An 18,155-nucleotide genomic window follows, 5' to 3' on the forward strand; every position below is an offset into this window, starting at 1 on the left:
TTCACTGTGCTGCGGCATTTCTCTTAATGGTCCCAAATACCACACCCTGATTTTCTAAGAGGTGTCCTTTCTAAGCCTGTGACATTCAAAATAAAAATCCCAAAGGGGTAAAAGGGAAAGAGGAAAAGCTACAAAAACCTGATTTCATTTTCCTATACTCCCCTCCTCCCTTTTTCCAAGCAGCTAATCCCCTCTCAAACTGTACAATGGACTAGCTAGACACAAAGAAAAGGAGATAACACTGAACGGCCAGTGTATTGTTCTTGCTAATCTGCCCCATTTACATAAGGGTTAGAAGGCTTGTTTTATCATTTAAACAGGCTTAAAAGCCTCTTTGCAAATGAGATTTAGTTTCTACAAAAGAATGAATTCTAGCTATTTGGTGAGTTTCTGCTAGACCAGCATTGGGAGCTGACTTGGCAGTAACTTAAGCTACTTCTTTGGCCACATACAGACTACGCACAGATTGCTTCCAGCTGCCAAAACTGAAAAGCGTCAAGCTGATTAAATTCTTTCTAGGAGGTGAACAGGATAAGGAGTAGGTTAAGAGGTCAATAGTATCAGATCTTAAACTGTACCTGGGCAAACCCCTGCCTTACGCAGGTGCCTTAAACGTGGCTTGGAACTTTTTGAGCCCCTTGAATCTTCCTTTGAAAGGGAACAGAAAGGCAGACAACAAATAAAATTCAGAAACAGAAAGACTTAAAATAGCCTCAAACTGTGCAGTGAAGATCATCTAAACTCTGATTCATTGTTGGTCTCAGTGGCACTGGGCACAAGTATAACACGACCAACTCCCTTGCCAATGTTCGCACAAAAGATAACTAGAAGGAAATGATTTTCTTAACACAGAGGAGTACACGCTTTGCATCAAAATCTTAGCTTTCAAAATTCACATTTATATGTACCATCCCTAGGGTTTGTTTTACCTGGCACACCTTGAACAGATGTTGAGCGTGACCTTGGCCTGAAGTTCAGCGGGGTAAGCAGCACGACCTTGGTTAAATTTGCTCCCAGAAGGTACCAGGGTAGTTACTCCCTCCATTCTTAAATCGTCAAGATCTTCTGCAACAACACGAACCATTAGAGAGAAATTAATTCTAATAGTATTAAGGAGAAAAGTCCATGTTTCCAGGTGCCTGCCAGTAGTTTGTTAAGTAAGACATGATATATTTCTGCTTTGCAAAAATCTTACCTCAGGCACCAATTATTTTTAAAAATCATTTCTAGATGTAGTTGGAGACAAATTATTTAAGATTTATAGGAACCTAAACCACAACCTCTACAGTAATGGGCCCAAAATGGTCAGGACTGGGTCAGTAACTATCAGCTTGCCTATTTTTGCCTCTGCTTCCAACTCAGAACCAACCAGAAAAAGACAAATATGCTCCCGAACTGATTATATAAGATCTTTGCTTCTAATTAGTCTGCCCTCTGCTTCCCCACTCAAAAATCTCTAACCAGAACACATCTGAAGCTTTGTCTTTTTCCACTCTAAGCCTTTCCTGTCTGTCTTCACATGGGGAGGACCAGTATACCGGCACAGCCAGGCCCCAGCAGTTCACTAAAGTCTCTTCCTATTTTTCCCAGGTTCTCAAGCAAGACTTAAAAGATCTAAGTTTCCCTTGTAATTCAGTCCTGATACAACAATACATGATCGCCTGTTTTATTCAGAGAAAAAAGAATCTTTACTTGCTCTAAGCTTTAGCAAAAAGGGTACATAAAGTTTCAAAACATAAATTATAATTTTGCTAAGACATGTTATTGAGGAAACTATTATATAAAAAGGAAAATCACTCTCTTGTGTGGGGGCTAAAAAAATTAATATTTTTCCTCCTACCTTCTAAGTTCTTCTAGTTGGGCTAATAATCTAATTAACAGAGAGATTACCAGGAGAAGATCAAATGTTAATACAGATGCCTGGGGAATTCACATAAGCGTGAAAATTCTAAAGACAGTGAAGCAGCACTGGGAATATATAACATATTTGGACAAAGGAGAAAGAAGTTGGCATGTGCGAAGACAGGGTATTATATTTCAGAAGTGAGAATCTAAGGTCGTTGAGGAAAAGAAGAACATACATGGCAGCAAAATTCTCGTAAGGCAACTCAGAAACAATGGGACACGGGGGTATCTAGCTAACAGGCTTGGACTCTTCCTGATTAAGGTTGGGGCGAAGATTCTTAAGGTGATTAAACCAAGACTCCCTTTCTAAGGCCGGTTTTTCTGTCTGAATCTCTTGGGCAGGAAAGGGAAGAGGGTTGACGGTTCTTTCTGAGTCTTTTGCTTCTTCATAAACAGCTTAAAATCAATATCCCAAAAAGCAGCTTCAGGATGAAAAATTTTTGGTGTCCTTCACTTGATAAGGCAATAGACTACCCAAACATCTTGGACCTCTCACAAAACAACTCAGAGGATTTCTAGGCTTAACTGGATATTGCAAACAAGTGTCAAATTTTCCTGAGATTGTGACAACTCTTAATCTAAGTCATGAATAGGCCTCTGGGATTTGCAGAAGACTTGTCAACAGAACCCTTCCACAGGCGTCCCCAATTAACCATCCTTTCATCTACTTGGAGATGAGTCATTTGGACAAGCCCTTTTAGTTTTAACTCAACTGCATGGGAGTCATCCAAACCGTGTCTCCTTGACCTGGTTGCAAAGGCTTATTCCCCCGGTTGGGGCTTCAGCTTAACTAGTTATAGGCTCCCCTCTTGATCTCAAGGTTCCTCATGCGATACAGACCTTACTGCTGCCTGAGAACATACGGCGCTCGTCAGAGAGCTAATTAACTTCTCATGAGACTGTGTCCGACTACCCCTCTCACCTTACTCTTCACCTCAGCCCTTACCACAAGAAGGGAGCCTCACGATTTTCCTACCTTTGTTAGGGAACCTGCTGTACCTCACTCAGTTTTTTGAAGAACTTCCTTTGAAAACTTGACCTAATATTATTTGTTGACAGATCAAAACTTGAAACTAGGGCAGAATATGCTATCACCAACTTAAGCTAGCCTGTAGAATACAATCCTCTGCTTGAGGTAAAATTAGCCAAGATGGCACAATTACTGCACTTACTTGGGCTTGTCAACTAGCCAAAGACCACAGAATAAATATATATACAAGAATGCTTTAAAAAAAAAAATATATGACTTTAGGATGCTTTGGAAACAAAGGTTTTCTCAACACTGCTGGAAACCCCAATCAAAAATGGTCAAGAGGCTTAAGACACTTTTTGATGCACTTCTACTTCATCAGGAGAAGCTATTATAAAAATTAGGGTTCATGAAAAAAATAAATCATATGGAAGCTAAAGGAAATACTCTAGCAGATCATTTTGCCAAACAAGCAGCCTTAACCAAGGTTATGTTCCTATCTAAACACTTAAAGGATAAATCCATGAAGGAATTCAAAGAGACTATCATGAAATATCAATATTTAGCCCCTTATTCTGAAAAAAAAAAAGGAAAAAAAATATGATTCTAGCTTCACTCAGATAATCTCTGGTGCTTTCAAGATAGCTGCCTGGTGACACTAGATGGTTTCAAATGAATATTAGCTCACTTTCCCCATGAAACGACTTATCATGGTACAGATAAATTGGTTACTATCTTAAATCAACATGGCTGAGGAAACTTTAAAAAGACAGTGGAGGTCTTTTTGGAGTCACATCACTTGTCAACAAAATAATTCTAGAAAACCTATAAAGATGGGATATGGCCAGGAACCAAAGCTTCAAGGGCCCCTGAATTTTATGTAGCTTCCACACTCCATGAGATGTGTTTTGGTCATTGCACATTCTATTTTCAAGATGGGTTGAGACATCTCTTCGACAAAAAGCTACATTCTTTACAGTGGCTTAAAAGCTACCAGATTTTGTGTTCTCATTCTTGGGAATACAAACTTTTATATCAAGTACCCAAGGCACACACTTCATAAGAAACATTATAAAAGAACTGTATAGGGCATTACCCTTTACTCAGAAACCATGCTGCTGTTTGTTATCACCTACAAACTTCTGGAAAGGTGGAAAGAATCAATGACATTCTTAAATAAATTTAACAAAACTTTCAGAAACCCTTGAACTCCCTTGGTCGAACATACATGTACTCATGCCAGTATGGTCCACTCCCTTGGGGACACATTGTTTACTTCCCTACGAACTGCCAACTGGAAGAGAAAGTGCTTCAGGATTTTATCTATCCTACTACACTCTTCCCTGATGTACACAGACATTGCAAAATATTGCAAGAGACTCATGTACTATATCCACTCCTATTACCAGGAGGTCAAGGTCACACTCAAAATATCTTCTAAAACAGCCTCTCTGTGATACTGAACTACGAGATTTTGTCGATTGGAAGATCTATCAAAGAAAAACTGCTCTTGAACCTCATTGAAAGGGATTCTAGCAAATACTGTTAACAACAAATACAGAAGTAAAACTCCTTGAAGTAAATCCTTGGGTTCACATGTCACAACTAAACAAGTAAACCAGAATCAACACAACAAGCTTATTCTAATAGGGGATGTCAAACCGAGGATTCTCAGAGATTCTCTAGAAGCGGCCAATCTTCACAGTAGACAGATACCTCAAGGGCTTCAGAACACTGATGACCTCAGAGAGTGGACAGCTTCTGCCCAAGATGTTGGATCACAACCCCTAATTCCTATTCTGTTTTTCATCTGCTTACTTACTGTCATTCTTCTCATTTTCTGTAAACTCCTGGCTGTCACCCACCCACGATGGCCCTTTTTCTCTTTTGTTCCATTCTTATTAAAATTACTACATCACAGCATAATGATTCTAACACCAGTTTCAGATGACCTAGCCAATGTAAGGTTTCACCATGTCATGAGCAATTCCCTTTATCCTGGATACCTATGTGTTCCTACCAGATACTACTTCCTGTGCAACCAGGATGGCGCGTCTTGCTTGCCTCATACTAATATCTCATGCACTTTAGGAATAGTATCACAAAAATTATCTGTACACAGATACCCTAATTCTATAAGTTATTAAAGTTGGAAATTATAATTTGGATGCAAGCTTCAAAGTGAGGCCGCTCTTGATTAGTCAGGCACTTTACCTGGGGGAGTTACTGATTCATTGTTTATATAAATAATCAAAGCAGTATTTCCCATAGCAGGAATCATACAAACAAAAGACTGTGAGACATGTATCATTTTAACTTCGGCAGCAGTTATAAATCATACGACCTCTACCTCAGGTGGAATACAGATCATTCTCAATTCTTTGGCAAGAATAGTGATGAATAATCTAGACTTCTTAATCCCTAGTCACGGTAGTATCTGTGCCATTGCTAATACTTCTTTCTGTATTTGGTTCAGTGAAACAGGTAAGGTAGAAAAGGCTATAATACCTTAAGGAAAAAGCTACTTGGCTTTCTAAGGTTGATCCTTACGACCTGTGAAATTGTTCTCTTGGCCTTGGTTGGATAATTCAGATTCTTGGTTCTGAAGCATCTTAAATGAAACTTTAATTGCCTTTATTTATATCACAGTGGTCATGATACCAGTCCACTGAAATCTATCATTGTAATGCTTAACCTTGGTGCTTAATGCAGGTCTTAAAAGCTTCTATGCAGCACTTTCTCATCAGATGGTCATGATGATAATATAACATCAAAGAATTAAGAAGCTCCTATGATACAATTGACTACGGAGACACGTGAACAATCATTAAGCAGTGAAGATCTGAATTTCTAGTCCCAACTTTTGGCCAAATTCCTTGCAAGGGAGAGAATGACCAAAAGAGGGGACTGAGAGATTGAATACGTAAGCAGACAATGGATAGATCCTGATGACATTAGAACACTAACCTACAACCTCTGCTGGAATTACCCAGTGCAGCCATAACCACAATCTTGGCAGCAATTGGCCCCAAACATTCAGGATTTGGTTAATACAGGTGAGCTTCCCTCCTCTTACTCTGATTTCCAACTCAGTACCAACCAGCGAAAGTCAAATATGCTCCCCAAACCAATGTATAAGATAATCTGCTTCCCGTGAGCCTGTCTCCAGCCTCCCCATGTCAACCTCCTCCTCCTCCCCTACTCCTCCTCGGTCTCCTTCCCTTCCCCCTTCTCCTTCTTCTTCTTCTTCTTCTCCTTCTCCTTCTTCCTCTTCTTTTTTTCCCCCCAGCTCAGAACATCTATCACAAAATGGAAGAAAAAGAGCATTCTAGAGTAAGAAGACTCCTGGAATTCATTTGCTTGTTCATTGGAGACCTCAGGGTGCTGCAAGCTGAAACAGCTTCAGCAACTGCTATAGCTGTGAAAAAGTCAGATGCAACTTGATGAGGGCGGTAAAACTGGCTCCTGCAGTCTTAGAAGAGGTCTTACTTTGAGAAATATTCCTTCCTTCATTCTCTCTCTAACACTATTCATTCTGTCAAGGAAGGTGCATGAGCTCCTGATAACCACCGAGTACTTACCAAACTCAAGAGGGTGGTGCTACTCCAAAGAATCTTGCATCTGTTTAATCATGGAAGGATACTAATAGTCTATGTTTAGTTTACAAAGAACAAAAATAAAATACAAATTTAGGTCTCCATATCTCCATTTCCTTAATAACATTAAAGGGAGCAGGTGTCTAAGATTAAATAAGCAAGAGAAAGAAACAGAAATGCCTAAACTTAGAAAATTTTCGAAAGTTTGCATGAATTGAAAGAGAAGAGAAAAACAAATTAAATAATTTGAGTAAGATCCTGTCCAAGAAATTTTCCATGCTGGATAAGTCAAGGGAGAAAATGCAAATTCTGTATTTTTACATACAGAAACTTAGACTCTCCGAACATCAATGGCATCAGTCTTCCTTCCTCTCTCTCTTTCTTCCTCCCTCCTTCCCTACCTTCCTTCCCTTTGGGGCCTTTTTCTTAATTTTTTTTTTTCATGATATCCCCTCACAATACCTAGCTCAGTGCTATAGGCACAGTAGATGCACCCTCTTTGGTTGTAAGTAGATACAAATTCAGTATATTAAGGAGAGACTCTGGCCAACTGGAAATTTCTTTGAAGCAATCAGAAATACTTTTTTTTACCAAAGACTTTCATAAGTCTTAAAGTAACAGTGGTAGAAAAATATTATGTAAAAAATAACCTGATGGAAATTTTTAAATATATACTTGTTCTACTTTGATACTTTGAAATCAAACTATCTAGTGAACGTTACTGTCTAGTTAAGAAAGTAGATCTTATAATATAATATAATATAATATAATATAATATAATATAATATAAATCAGCTCTATCTCAGAAAAAATAAAAATAAATGTTTTAAACATTATGGAAAACAAACGAGAAAGTAATTAACTGAGGTTAAAAAAAACTGTCTGATACTGTCTACTAGCACTTGGCAGTATTCCATGTTAATTATGTAGACTAATTTCAGATTTCTGGCCAAAACTTGAATGATAAGGAATTATAGTAAGTTGAATAAACTGAGTAACAGTTGAGTAGAAGAATAGAAGCCAGATTCGGTTATGAAGGATTTTTCAGAAAAATGAAAGACTGAAAAAGCACGGAGAGAGATTTGAAAGTAGATAGTATTTTTGGGAATGTGGTACAGCTATATGACTATAACCTCAGATGTATAGGGAAATCAGAATGTAACACTGGAGGAGAGTTTATTCTCTGATGATAAAGGAGGACAAAGCGATCGAATCTGTATTTTAAGATGACAACTATAGTTGTATTCATTGGAATAAACAATTATCTTAATTTACAAAAGATTAACTTTAGCAATATTATTTTTGAACATAGTCAGTATTATAAATAATATAATCTATGAAATAGACTTCACTGAAATGAATATATTCAACTAATATATTCACAGAATGAGGTTATAATTATCTTACTCATAACTAGAAATGCATTTTTCATTAATATATTCTTATTTAAGAATATATAATTATATATTCAACTAAATATCAATAATATATTTAATATAATCAACATAACCATATATTCAAGAACTGTATCATAGAACTCATGAGTCATTAGTCACAGGTTGTTATAGATCACCTGAAATGCGTGTAGACCAAACTGAGATGTGCTGTAAGAGTAAAATGCACACAAGATTTAGATGACTTGGTGTGAAAATGATACAAAATATCTAATCTATAACTTTTATATTGACTACATATTGAAATAAGAATACTTTAGACATACTGAGTTAAATAAAATTTATTATGAAAGTTAACTTTACCTGATTCTTTTTCTTTTTTTAATGTGACTATGAGAAAATTTAAAATTACAAATGTTGCTCCAATTTGTGACTCACATATTTCTGTAGGACACTGCTGTTCTGGAACATATATCTCATGAATATCTTAATAAAATTATATTTTTAAATAAACTGCCTTACATCCTGCAGCTTTAGACTAAATAAAAATTTCCTTAAATTGATGCAAATGTGAACACCTATCAACTACATCCAATAATATTAACAAGAATAATATAATCTCAGCCATTGATTCTATTCAAGAATATTTATTTTCATTACTTGTTATTCTCCTGTTTTGCTTTATTTTTATCCCATAGCACTTATCATTACCTGAATACACACACACACACACACACACACACACACACACACAAACACACGAGGCAGGCCAATTAAGTTGGTGAAGTTGTTGCTAACCTTTTTTGATATCAGAGGGATTATTCATTATGAATTTGTACCAACTGGACAACCAGTTAACCAAGTTTACTATTTGGAAGTGCTGAAAAGGCTTCATGAAAAAGTTAGACAACCTGAACTTTTCTCCAACAATTCATAGCTCTTGCATCACGACAAAGCACCAGCTCACATGGCACTGTCTGCGAGGGAGTTTTTAGCCAGTAAACAAATAACTGTATTGGAACACCCTTCCTACTCACCTGATCTGGCCCCCAATGACTTCTTCCTTTACCCAAAGATAAAGGAAATATTGGAATGAAGACATTTTGATGACACTCAGGACATCAAGGGTAATACAATGACAGCTCTGATGGCCATTCCAGAAAAAGAGTTCCAAAATGGCTTTGAAGTGTGGACTAGGCACTAGGCACTCTCCCAAGAGGAGTACTTCGAAGGTGACCATAGTGATATTCAGCGATGAGGTTTGTAGCACTTTTTCCTAGGATGAGTTTCCAAACTTAATTGTCAGGCCTCGTATATATATACACACGTATATTCAGAGGGAGCCAAAAAAAATGTATACACATTTTAAGAAAGGAAAAAACTATTAAAATTGTAATAATATATACCGATAACAAAAGATGAATACAAGTCACGCTTCACTTCTGCAATTACAAGCGGTGCTCAAAGTGGTTACCATCAGCGTCTAGACACTTCTGATTATGGCGAACTACTGCTTGAGTAATGTTGACCAAAGTGTCCACTTGTATACATTTTTTTGGCAAATACATGTGTATACACACACACACACACACACACACACACTCACAGACACACAGACATATATAGATACATACACACACATAGATATATACATATACACATACTTAAATATAAACATACATGTACATATACAGACAGACATACACATCCATACCCTTATAATTATTCATTTAATTTAAAAAATCTGTTTCTTTTTTGATACCTCAAGATAGGAACTAAGTCTTTCTCACTCACTATCGTAATTTCAGTGCCTTAGAAGTGTGTTTAGCATAGAGCAGGCACTCACTGATATTTACTGACTATAAGACTTTCGTATAATTTGATAAACTCAGTTAATTAATTATTTGACCAATTGATCTTTATGTGAGATTCGGTTTGGGAAAATTGGTGTTTAAAGAAATACACTTGTTGCACTTGCCTACAGCCATTTGGGAAAGAGGAAACTGGAAACAGGGAGATGAAGCAGGACGAATCAACAGTACAAATATAAGATTCTGAGGGCCTGGAATAGGGCCGTAGCAGTAAGAAGAGAAAGACGTGTATTGGAAGGTCATTTCAGAGCAAATTCCGTAGGTTGGTTGTCGTGAACTATTGAATGTGAAATCCCAGCAGATTTCTCCACATTAGCACCTTTAGGGAATACAGGAAGAGATAATACCTTTGGTTTTACACATGTTGAGATGGCTATCTTCAAGACAGCATATGGATGCTTGGTAACTAGTTAGAAGGACAATCTGGAGCTAGGAAGGGAGTGTGGAATGGAGCTATAGGCCATATGGCTGAGAAAAGCTGATAGAATTATCCGTGAAAATCAAGCAGTGACATTTCTTATGTCTAACTTCCTTTACAAATGAAATGTGCACATTACATGAATACTATATTTAAAAGAAGAAAGTACCATACATATTTTTTTTGCATCATAAAAAGCCCAAAGCAGTAATTTATTTTTAAAGTGAGCCTATGAAATTGCTATGTATCTTTTGAGTCACCGGGACTCTAATTGAGAAAAATGAACTAATTTATGACTAAAGACATGTCAGCACTTTATCTTTATACCATCCAAATAACCAAGAATTAATCAAGCAAAGAACTGTTTTGATTTAATTTAAGGAAATAACAGCTGCCTCGATTAAATAACCCTAGGACTTTCATTTCATTCAAGTGTAATCCATGAAATAATTTACAGCTGCTTGAACTAGACAATGTGGGATATGAGTGAATTTTCACATCTGTTTCTAGGAACTTTATAACAAAAAATTAAAAGCTTTCCAAACATCAGTCCCTTCACAGCGATTCAGTGATGGATTACATAAGAATTATACGGCAATTTTTCCCTGCATTGCAATCGGTTTGTTGATTTACGTCAATAGAGCTGATTTGGTCAAATATTTTAAGCAGATGTTATATATTCTGAATGAATTATTGAAAATAAAACAAATGTTAAGAAAACATATAAGAAACTCGACAAGTTTACATAAAATATTTATGAAACCTTTTTTTGCTATGTGAGACAGCTATATTTCCTCAAGAGGGTAAGAAAGAATGGAGAACAAAATATAATTCACTTCGCTGAAACACATTCCGGTTAAAAGACGGAAGAAGGGTGTTAAGGCCATACTTCTATCAGTTCTCTCTTTCTACAATCATGCCTCAAATATGAGCTCAGTATTCTTTCTTAGTACATCAGAATAGTACAACTTAATCTAACTCACAAATATTAAGAACAAAGTGGTAGGTACCAGAAATTATAGGCTGTACCTTTTTAGAATAACCTTAGTTTAAAAAAAAATTAAGTTAGAACTGAACTTGAAAACATAAAATTCTTGTGGAATTTAAATGCTGTGCTGAAGTTTCCATTTTTAATAACATAAGAGAGAGTATGTTACAGAATATTTACTTTCCTTGACCACATAAGATCAATAAACAAAGAAAGTGATTAGACCAGCAAGTTATGGAAAATGTTTATGTAAATTTAAATTTACATATATTCTATGTATTCAATCATTAACTGAACGGAGAAAGAAACTCCCTGAGATATTCTTTGATAGCTTCCAGTTCCTGTTTAATTTCTTTGAACATCAATAGCCAAACACATGATGATGACAAAATTCGTAAAAATTTATAGGCTAGAATTTGTTCACTTAGATTGCAAATGAATCACAAGACTTGTGCTAATTGAACCCATCATTACATAAATTGTGAAGGCTTTTCTGTTAGTCAGAAAAATTAAGACATCTGGGAGTGGTTTTGTCTTTCCAGTCTGATAGAAAATGTTAGTGCTTCTAACATTTTCAAATCCAAATTCAAATCCAAACACTACCCACAGTCTGCTTTCTGCATCAGAGTGCATCTTTACTTTTCTTAATTTTCACCCACCACAAATTCAAGAGATGATATTATATAAACACAAAAATTGACTTTCTCATGAAACTTTTTTTCACTTCTGAAGGTTGGACAGGTAGAGATTGTGAACAATTCTCTTTCAACAAAAATAACTGAAATTCCAGGCATGTGACCATTTTCTGGTAGGTTTATATGAGCAGAATGGCCTGATATTATTGAAAGCCAGTTACAGCCCTAATTGAAGTGAGGACACATTGGCCAATTCAGAAATCTAGAGACAGTGTCAGAGGAGTATCAGGGACCAGATTTGGGGGGCAATGTGGAGAAGCCATAGGCAGGGGCTTATAAGTAGAGGTCTTCAGTAATACAACCAGAACACAGAAAGTGAGGGAAACCAGGCAAAATGTTCAGTGTAGTCAGGAGGTAGGCAAAGATGGTCTCCAGGCAGTCATGGAGAACGGTCGGTTAATCTTTTTAAAAGGCTGGGATTAAATAAATTATTAATTTTTATGGAGTGATGGGTAATGATGTATAATTTATTTTTTCAAATATGAAAATCACTGTAAAATCTTGGAAAAGCTTCTCATTTTAATTCCTGTTTAAAAGTGTATTTATTCAATTTTAATTCCCTTGGGATTATTACCTCTCAATAGTGAGAAAGCATTGCCCATCCAAATAGTTTAGTTATGGATCAGGCACCAATATTTTACAGCAAGCATTATTTCAGCCAGCACAGGTGATTTATCCACTTAAATGTATTCTTTCTGTTTCTAAACTTATTATTAACCCTATTTAATACACTTTTTTATGTTCCCAAAATCAGTGTTAAATAAATAAGGTCCTATGTTGAGAAGTTCCCATGTGTACTGCATTAATTTGTTGACTGCTAATGAACTTGGACCATAAACCTAATAACTGTACCCTGTACCATATTTGATGATCTTTTGATTCTTAATCTAGACAGAGTACTAACTGAGTTCATTTCAATGAGTGTGTCTGCATGGATTACATAATTTGCTAACTCAAAGTAAGCCCTTTGGTGAGAGTACAATAAATCCATTCACTAGTTGTTACAATCCCAAAGCTAGCAGTTAAGTTTTCTGTATCTATGCTCTCAACTTATTTTTAGTAAAGTTGATTCTGTCTGAAGTCAATTTAATTTATACACATGGCACAAAACTAAGTTGATGTGCTATTACTGATTAAACTCAGGATTTATTCTTCGTTTACTTTTTTCTTGGATTTCAAGTGTAACAAGTCGTGGATTGACATCTTTTCTTCCACCCCCTCTTTTCTTCTTTCTCTTCTTACATTTTCTCTTTATTTTTGATCAAGTCTTAAGCTTTGGCTGTATTTTTCCTTCACCAAACCCTTCATCGTGTAGACTCCCTTTGCTTCAACTTGTCCTGCATTTCATTTCCTTTGAACTTCACTACTTCCCCTCCCTGAACTTTGTGCTATTGCTATTTGAGTTTTTTCAACTCATCATGTGATATTCTCAAGGAAGCCAATTTTAGCCAAGGAAATGCACATAAAAACGTCAAAAAAAAATTAGGAAAAAAAGTATTTCATTACGCTGATCACATCTGTTGCATTCTAAATCCAGTATGGTTAATCTAAAAATGGTGTTAAGTATCATAGCTACCCGTTGTCATCCCCCTGCCAAACTTCCTTTATTTCTGTCTTATGCTCAACCCTTCAAGATAAATAAGAAAAGGAATCGAATTTTAGGAAAAATTAAAAAAAGAAGATCACAGCTGGCCGTGTACTGAAATTGCTGCTGATGTATTTGGCTGTGGTTGCCGACTCATTCTCCCTGTGGTGTGCCACAGGCGAGAAGCAGGCACAGGACGTACCTTTCCCAGCATGAGATGCGAGCCACATGCCACAAGATGTTGCCACCCTGTCTGACACATTGTAAATCCACTTTCCATTCCATGCTGCTTTCTTGGAATTCACATGCTGTTCTCATCTCTTACACTTCATGCCACGACACATTGCCACCCCAATGAAATCTCACAAAACCCTTTTCACTTCTGTTCCATTTTCTTGGAGAATTGCCTCTGTGGAACTGTCCTTTAATACCATGTCATGCAGGATGATGGCAGCTAAGAACCTCATTTCACTTCCTATATTATATAAGTTTTTGCGTTTCCTAAAATTGGGTATTTGGTGATAAGGAAAAAGTACATACAAAAATCTAAAAATGTACAAATTGGCTCTACAATATACCCCCTATACAGCAACCCTAGCCTCTTTCTGTGCCTTGAGCAATGCAAGAAGGTCAATGTCTTCACTTCTCTGCATTGGCTGCGTGCCGTATCTACCTGGGGTGCCCTTCCCCAGATAAAAGCATACTGTGCTTCTCTCTCTTCATTCAAAGCTCTACTACAATATCCCTTTCTAAGAGGGAATTTCCTTGACAATTCTATCTTTGCCATTCTTTAACCTTTTTATCCTTCTCTATTTCCATAGTATTTGTTACATCATAGAATTACATTATATACTTCTTGTTCATCATTTAATTCTTCACTAATAAATTTCCAGGAGGGCAAAGACTGTCTCATATTATGTGTACAATTCTAGCAATGTAATAAATGCTGAATAGGTATATATTAAATAAAGGAGTGAATGAATCATCCCAACACCATGACATTATTTCCATTTTATAGACAAGGTATGTTATTGATACGCTCCCTTAGAAAGTCTGAACAACTTCGCCAAGGCACACCGTATTAATTGGAAGAGACAGCAGTTGAAGCTTGATTGGTTTGAGGATGAGCTTTTATATATACATACAAACATCTATAACAAATGATTTCTCAAATTAGTGGTTAAATTGTTATTATTAATACAGTATTATTTGTCTTTTATGTTTCAATAAACTTATATCTATTTAACTTCATATGTAAGAGATTATTCTCCAATGTCAAATTTTTAAAGGATGGCTATCATTTATTTGCTAAGGGCCTATTATGCTTTAATCACTCTGTTAGGTGCTTTCAGATATTTTACCTTATTTTTCCCCCGCACAACAACCCTCTAGGGCAGTGGTTCTCAACAAAGGGTGATTTCTTCCTCCCTCCACCACAAGGAGACATTGAAAGATGTCTAAAGATATTTTTTCTTGTCAGAACTGGGAGCGTGGGAGGGAGGAGGTCAAGTTCATCCTACAGGATCTGCCATTTGAGAGAGAGTTTAGTTTGATCAAGTTACACAGCTGGTATGTGGTGCAGCCTGGATTTGAACACTAAGGTGATGTTTTCCCAACCACAGCACAATACCTTACTCATAGTACATTACTAATTAACTGTGTTACTCAAAAATGACTTAATCTGCTGGAACCGCTCTGTTTTTACCTTAACACCAATCTCAGAATCTCATCATATACTGTCACCCCAAATGATATCTAACTAGTGGGATTTTTACAGGAAATTTCATGAGACTATGAAGAGATCATTAAATTGAACTTTGCACAGCAAAACTTTCCTCACATCACCTTTAAATACCTTGGATCTTTCACCCATGTTTGCTCCCTATCGCTGCTTCCTACTAGGTTGGTACAAAAGTAATTGCGGTTTAAAAGGTTACAAATAATTGCAAAAACCACAATTACTTTTGCACCGACCTAACATTTTGCATTCCATCTTCTTTTTTGATTCTCCCATCTTCCATTTCTTAACTACAGCCTCAGTTTCAGTCTTTTTGAAGTACAACGGAACACACTCTTAGTTTGCATTCCCACTCCACACCATGATTACTCAAGATTCCACCTTGAGTTTTATCTTCCTCATGGAATATTTTCTACCATGACCATTTATTACAATGCCTTTTGGTATTATGAACGTCTCAAGCTTATAGCCGTACCATCAACCTACCACTCTGCTACATAAGCAATACAAAAAGCAAACATGTTCTGGTCCCTTTTCCACTCAGAACACGCTTATTTCTTTGCCCTTCAAGAGAACTGTACACGTGAGAGACAACAAGAGGAAGAGACAAGTAAAAATTAATACGCTGAACACATCGGTGTCAGGATGACTCTAAGATGGCTCTATGATCCCTGCTTTCTGGTACTCATACCATTGGATAATTCTCTCCCGTTGAAGACTAGCTGCACATAAGGACTTGGTTTCTAGCTAATAGAATGAAGCTAGGTTGATTGGACATCACTTCCGGGATTAGGTTTTGAAAAATTATGACTTTTATCTTGCCAGCACTGTTTCTCTATTGCTTTTTTGGTTTGCACTCTTGGACGAAATAGGTTGGGGAAGCCCATGTGACAAGGAACTCAGGGTGGCTTTTGGCCAATGGCCAGCCAAGAACTGAGGCCCTCTGTCCAACAAGCTTTCAGGAACCCAGTTCTGCCAACAACCCTGTGAGCTTGGAGGCAGATCTTTCTCCAGTTGAGCTTCAGAAGAGACCACAGGGGGCCTGACTACCTTGATTACAGCCTGTGAGAGACTCTGAAACAGCTGACAGGCTGAGCTGTTCCTGGACTCCAGACCCCAAAAACTGTGACATAATTAATATTCATTTGTGTTAAAATGTTAAATATATGGCAATTTGTTACATAGCTATATATAATAAATACTACATTCAAGTAATTTTTCTTTTCTCCAAATTATTTAGCATAAAATTGTGAGTGAAGTCTTAAAGAATTGATTTGGTGGGTAGTTTTACATTAAATAACCTGAGACTTATCAAAATATATAAAAGACAAACAGTGAAAATTCCAGACAACCGACTTTAAGAGACCTGTTCATTCAAATTATTCCTTAAAATGTTTCCCCAGTTTTGAAATAGCAAGTAAAATTACAAATTAAAGATTAGTAGTTATCAAAATTTAACAGTTGGCCAATTTTATGATATAGCAAAGTCATTTGTAGGGTATTTTATATACAGTTTATAATACATTGGCATCCCATCTCTAATCATTCTATAGAACTCTATTATCCATAGTTCATAATACTTTGATATAATCTCGTTATTTTAAATTATTATAAAGGTTTATAGTAACTGCTTTTTTTCCCTTTGTGCCATAGTGTTGATTACACTTATGATTTATTTAACATTGTGTCTTGAATTTAAACCAAAATTATAATATTATTTTGGTAGGAAAAATATGAAATATGATCCACTTTGTGACTCTCAGATGCAGTATGTGGTTTTCATGAACACATTATGACAAAAAATGGAGTCAGCCTGTAGCAGCTTTTCATAGAATTCTCTCTCTCTCTGTTCTCTGTCTCTCTCTCTCTCTGTCTCTCTCTCTCTCTCTCTCTCTCTCACACACACACACACACACACACACACACACACACATTCTCTGCTGGAGTACTAAAGTACCACATGACCCACCACATTCCACATTGTCTTAGCTCAGCATCTCAAGATGGACGATAGCCATGGCTCAGATAAAGCCAGAGCCAGAGGAAAACTGCTCCAACATTTCTTCTGGGTTCATCTTCTGAAACTTTTGAAATTAGAGCACTTTTTCATATAAAACATATTGAATTTATTTCCAGATCCAACTTCAATATGTTGGTGTTCCCATATCCGGACAGATATTTGTGTATTTCTAACTCTATGAATCACTATTTCCTAACACAAACACTCTACTCTGGGAGGTTTGGTTTATTCATAGCCTCCAAAACACATGCAGACTGCTCCTGAACTAACTACAATTAAGATGTTAAAAAAAAAATTCTTTATTTTCTATAAGTAATCTGAGTAATCTTATTGAATAATGGGGAAAAGAAAATAAAGCAAAATTATCTGTGTCATGACAAGGGCAACAGGCAGCCACTCTGTGCAGGTCCTGAAGCTCTCTTTTGCTTTACATCATTATTTAATTTTCAATATTTGTCAGCTCATGCATTGACTCATACTTCTGTCACTGAGAAGCGTAGGCATCGATCATTTTTTGCCTTTTCCCCACCATGGCCTTTCAACTCCTACCAGCTTGATAGAAAGCTTCCAAGCTACTGGCTCATTTTATAATTCTTAATTTTGTCCACATTATTTTGACCATTTAAATGAAATCATAGGTATTCATCCTTTGGCAGAGGTAAAGAATTATATTTAGATAAAGTAATGGAAAAGAAGTAAGAAAAAACAACAACAACCTAGTGACTATATGAATTGCATCCTTATGAATTAAAGGCCTTACATGCTTATTTCAGGGGCATAATTTTAATCACCACTCCTGCCATTTTATTAAAAAATAAGTAAATAAAGAGAACATGAGTTTAAACACCCCCACAATTATTTTAAGAAAATCATTATCTGTTTGAGATATTCAAGATAATAAGATGACCATCGGTTTTGAAGACTGATTTTTATATTGGTAAATACAAAGGGGTAGGTGGTCCAAATAAGAAAACA

The 18,155-nt window shown here is 36.3% G+C and overlaps 1 protein-coding gene across 1 annotated transcript in view; it reads right to left on the reverse strand.

Moving 5' to 3' along the window:
* Positions 1 to 18,155, reverse strand: part of C14H8orf34 (chromosome 14 C8orf34 homolog) — a 300,332-nt gene that overhangs the window by 109,073 nt on the left and 173,104 nt on the right. The window contains 1 exon segment of the mRNA XM_033126929.1: positions 930 to 1,065. Coding sequence (XP_032982820.1) covers positions 930 to 1,065 — 136 coding nt within the window.

This window comes from Rhinolophus ferrumequinum, chromosome 14 (assembly GCF_004115265.2).
Source record: "Rhinolophus ferrumequinum isolate MPI-CBG mRhiFer1 chromosome 14, mRhiFer1_v1.p, whole genome shotgun sequence".
NCBI classification, from domain to species: Eukaryota; Metazoa; Chordata; class Mammalia; order Chiroptera; family Rhinolophidae; genus Rhinolophus; species Rhinolophus ferrumequinum.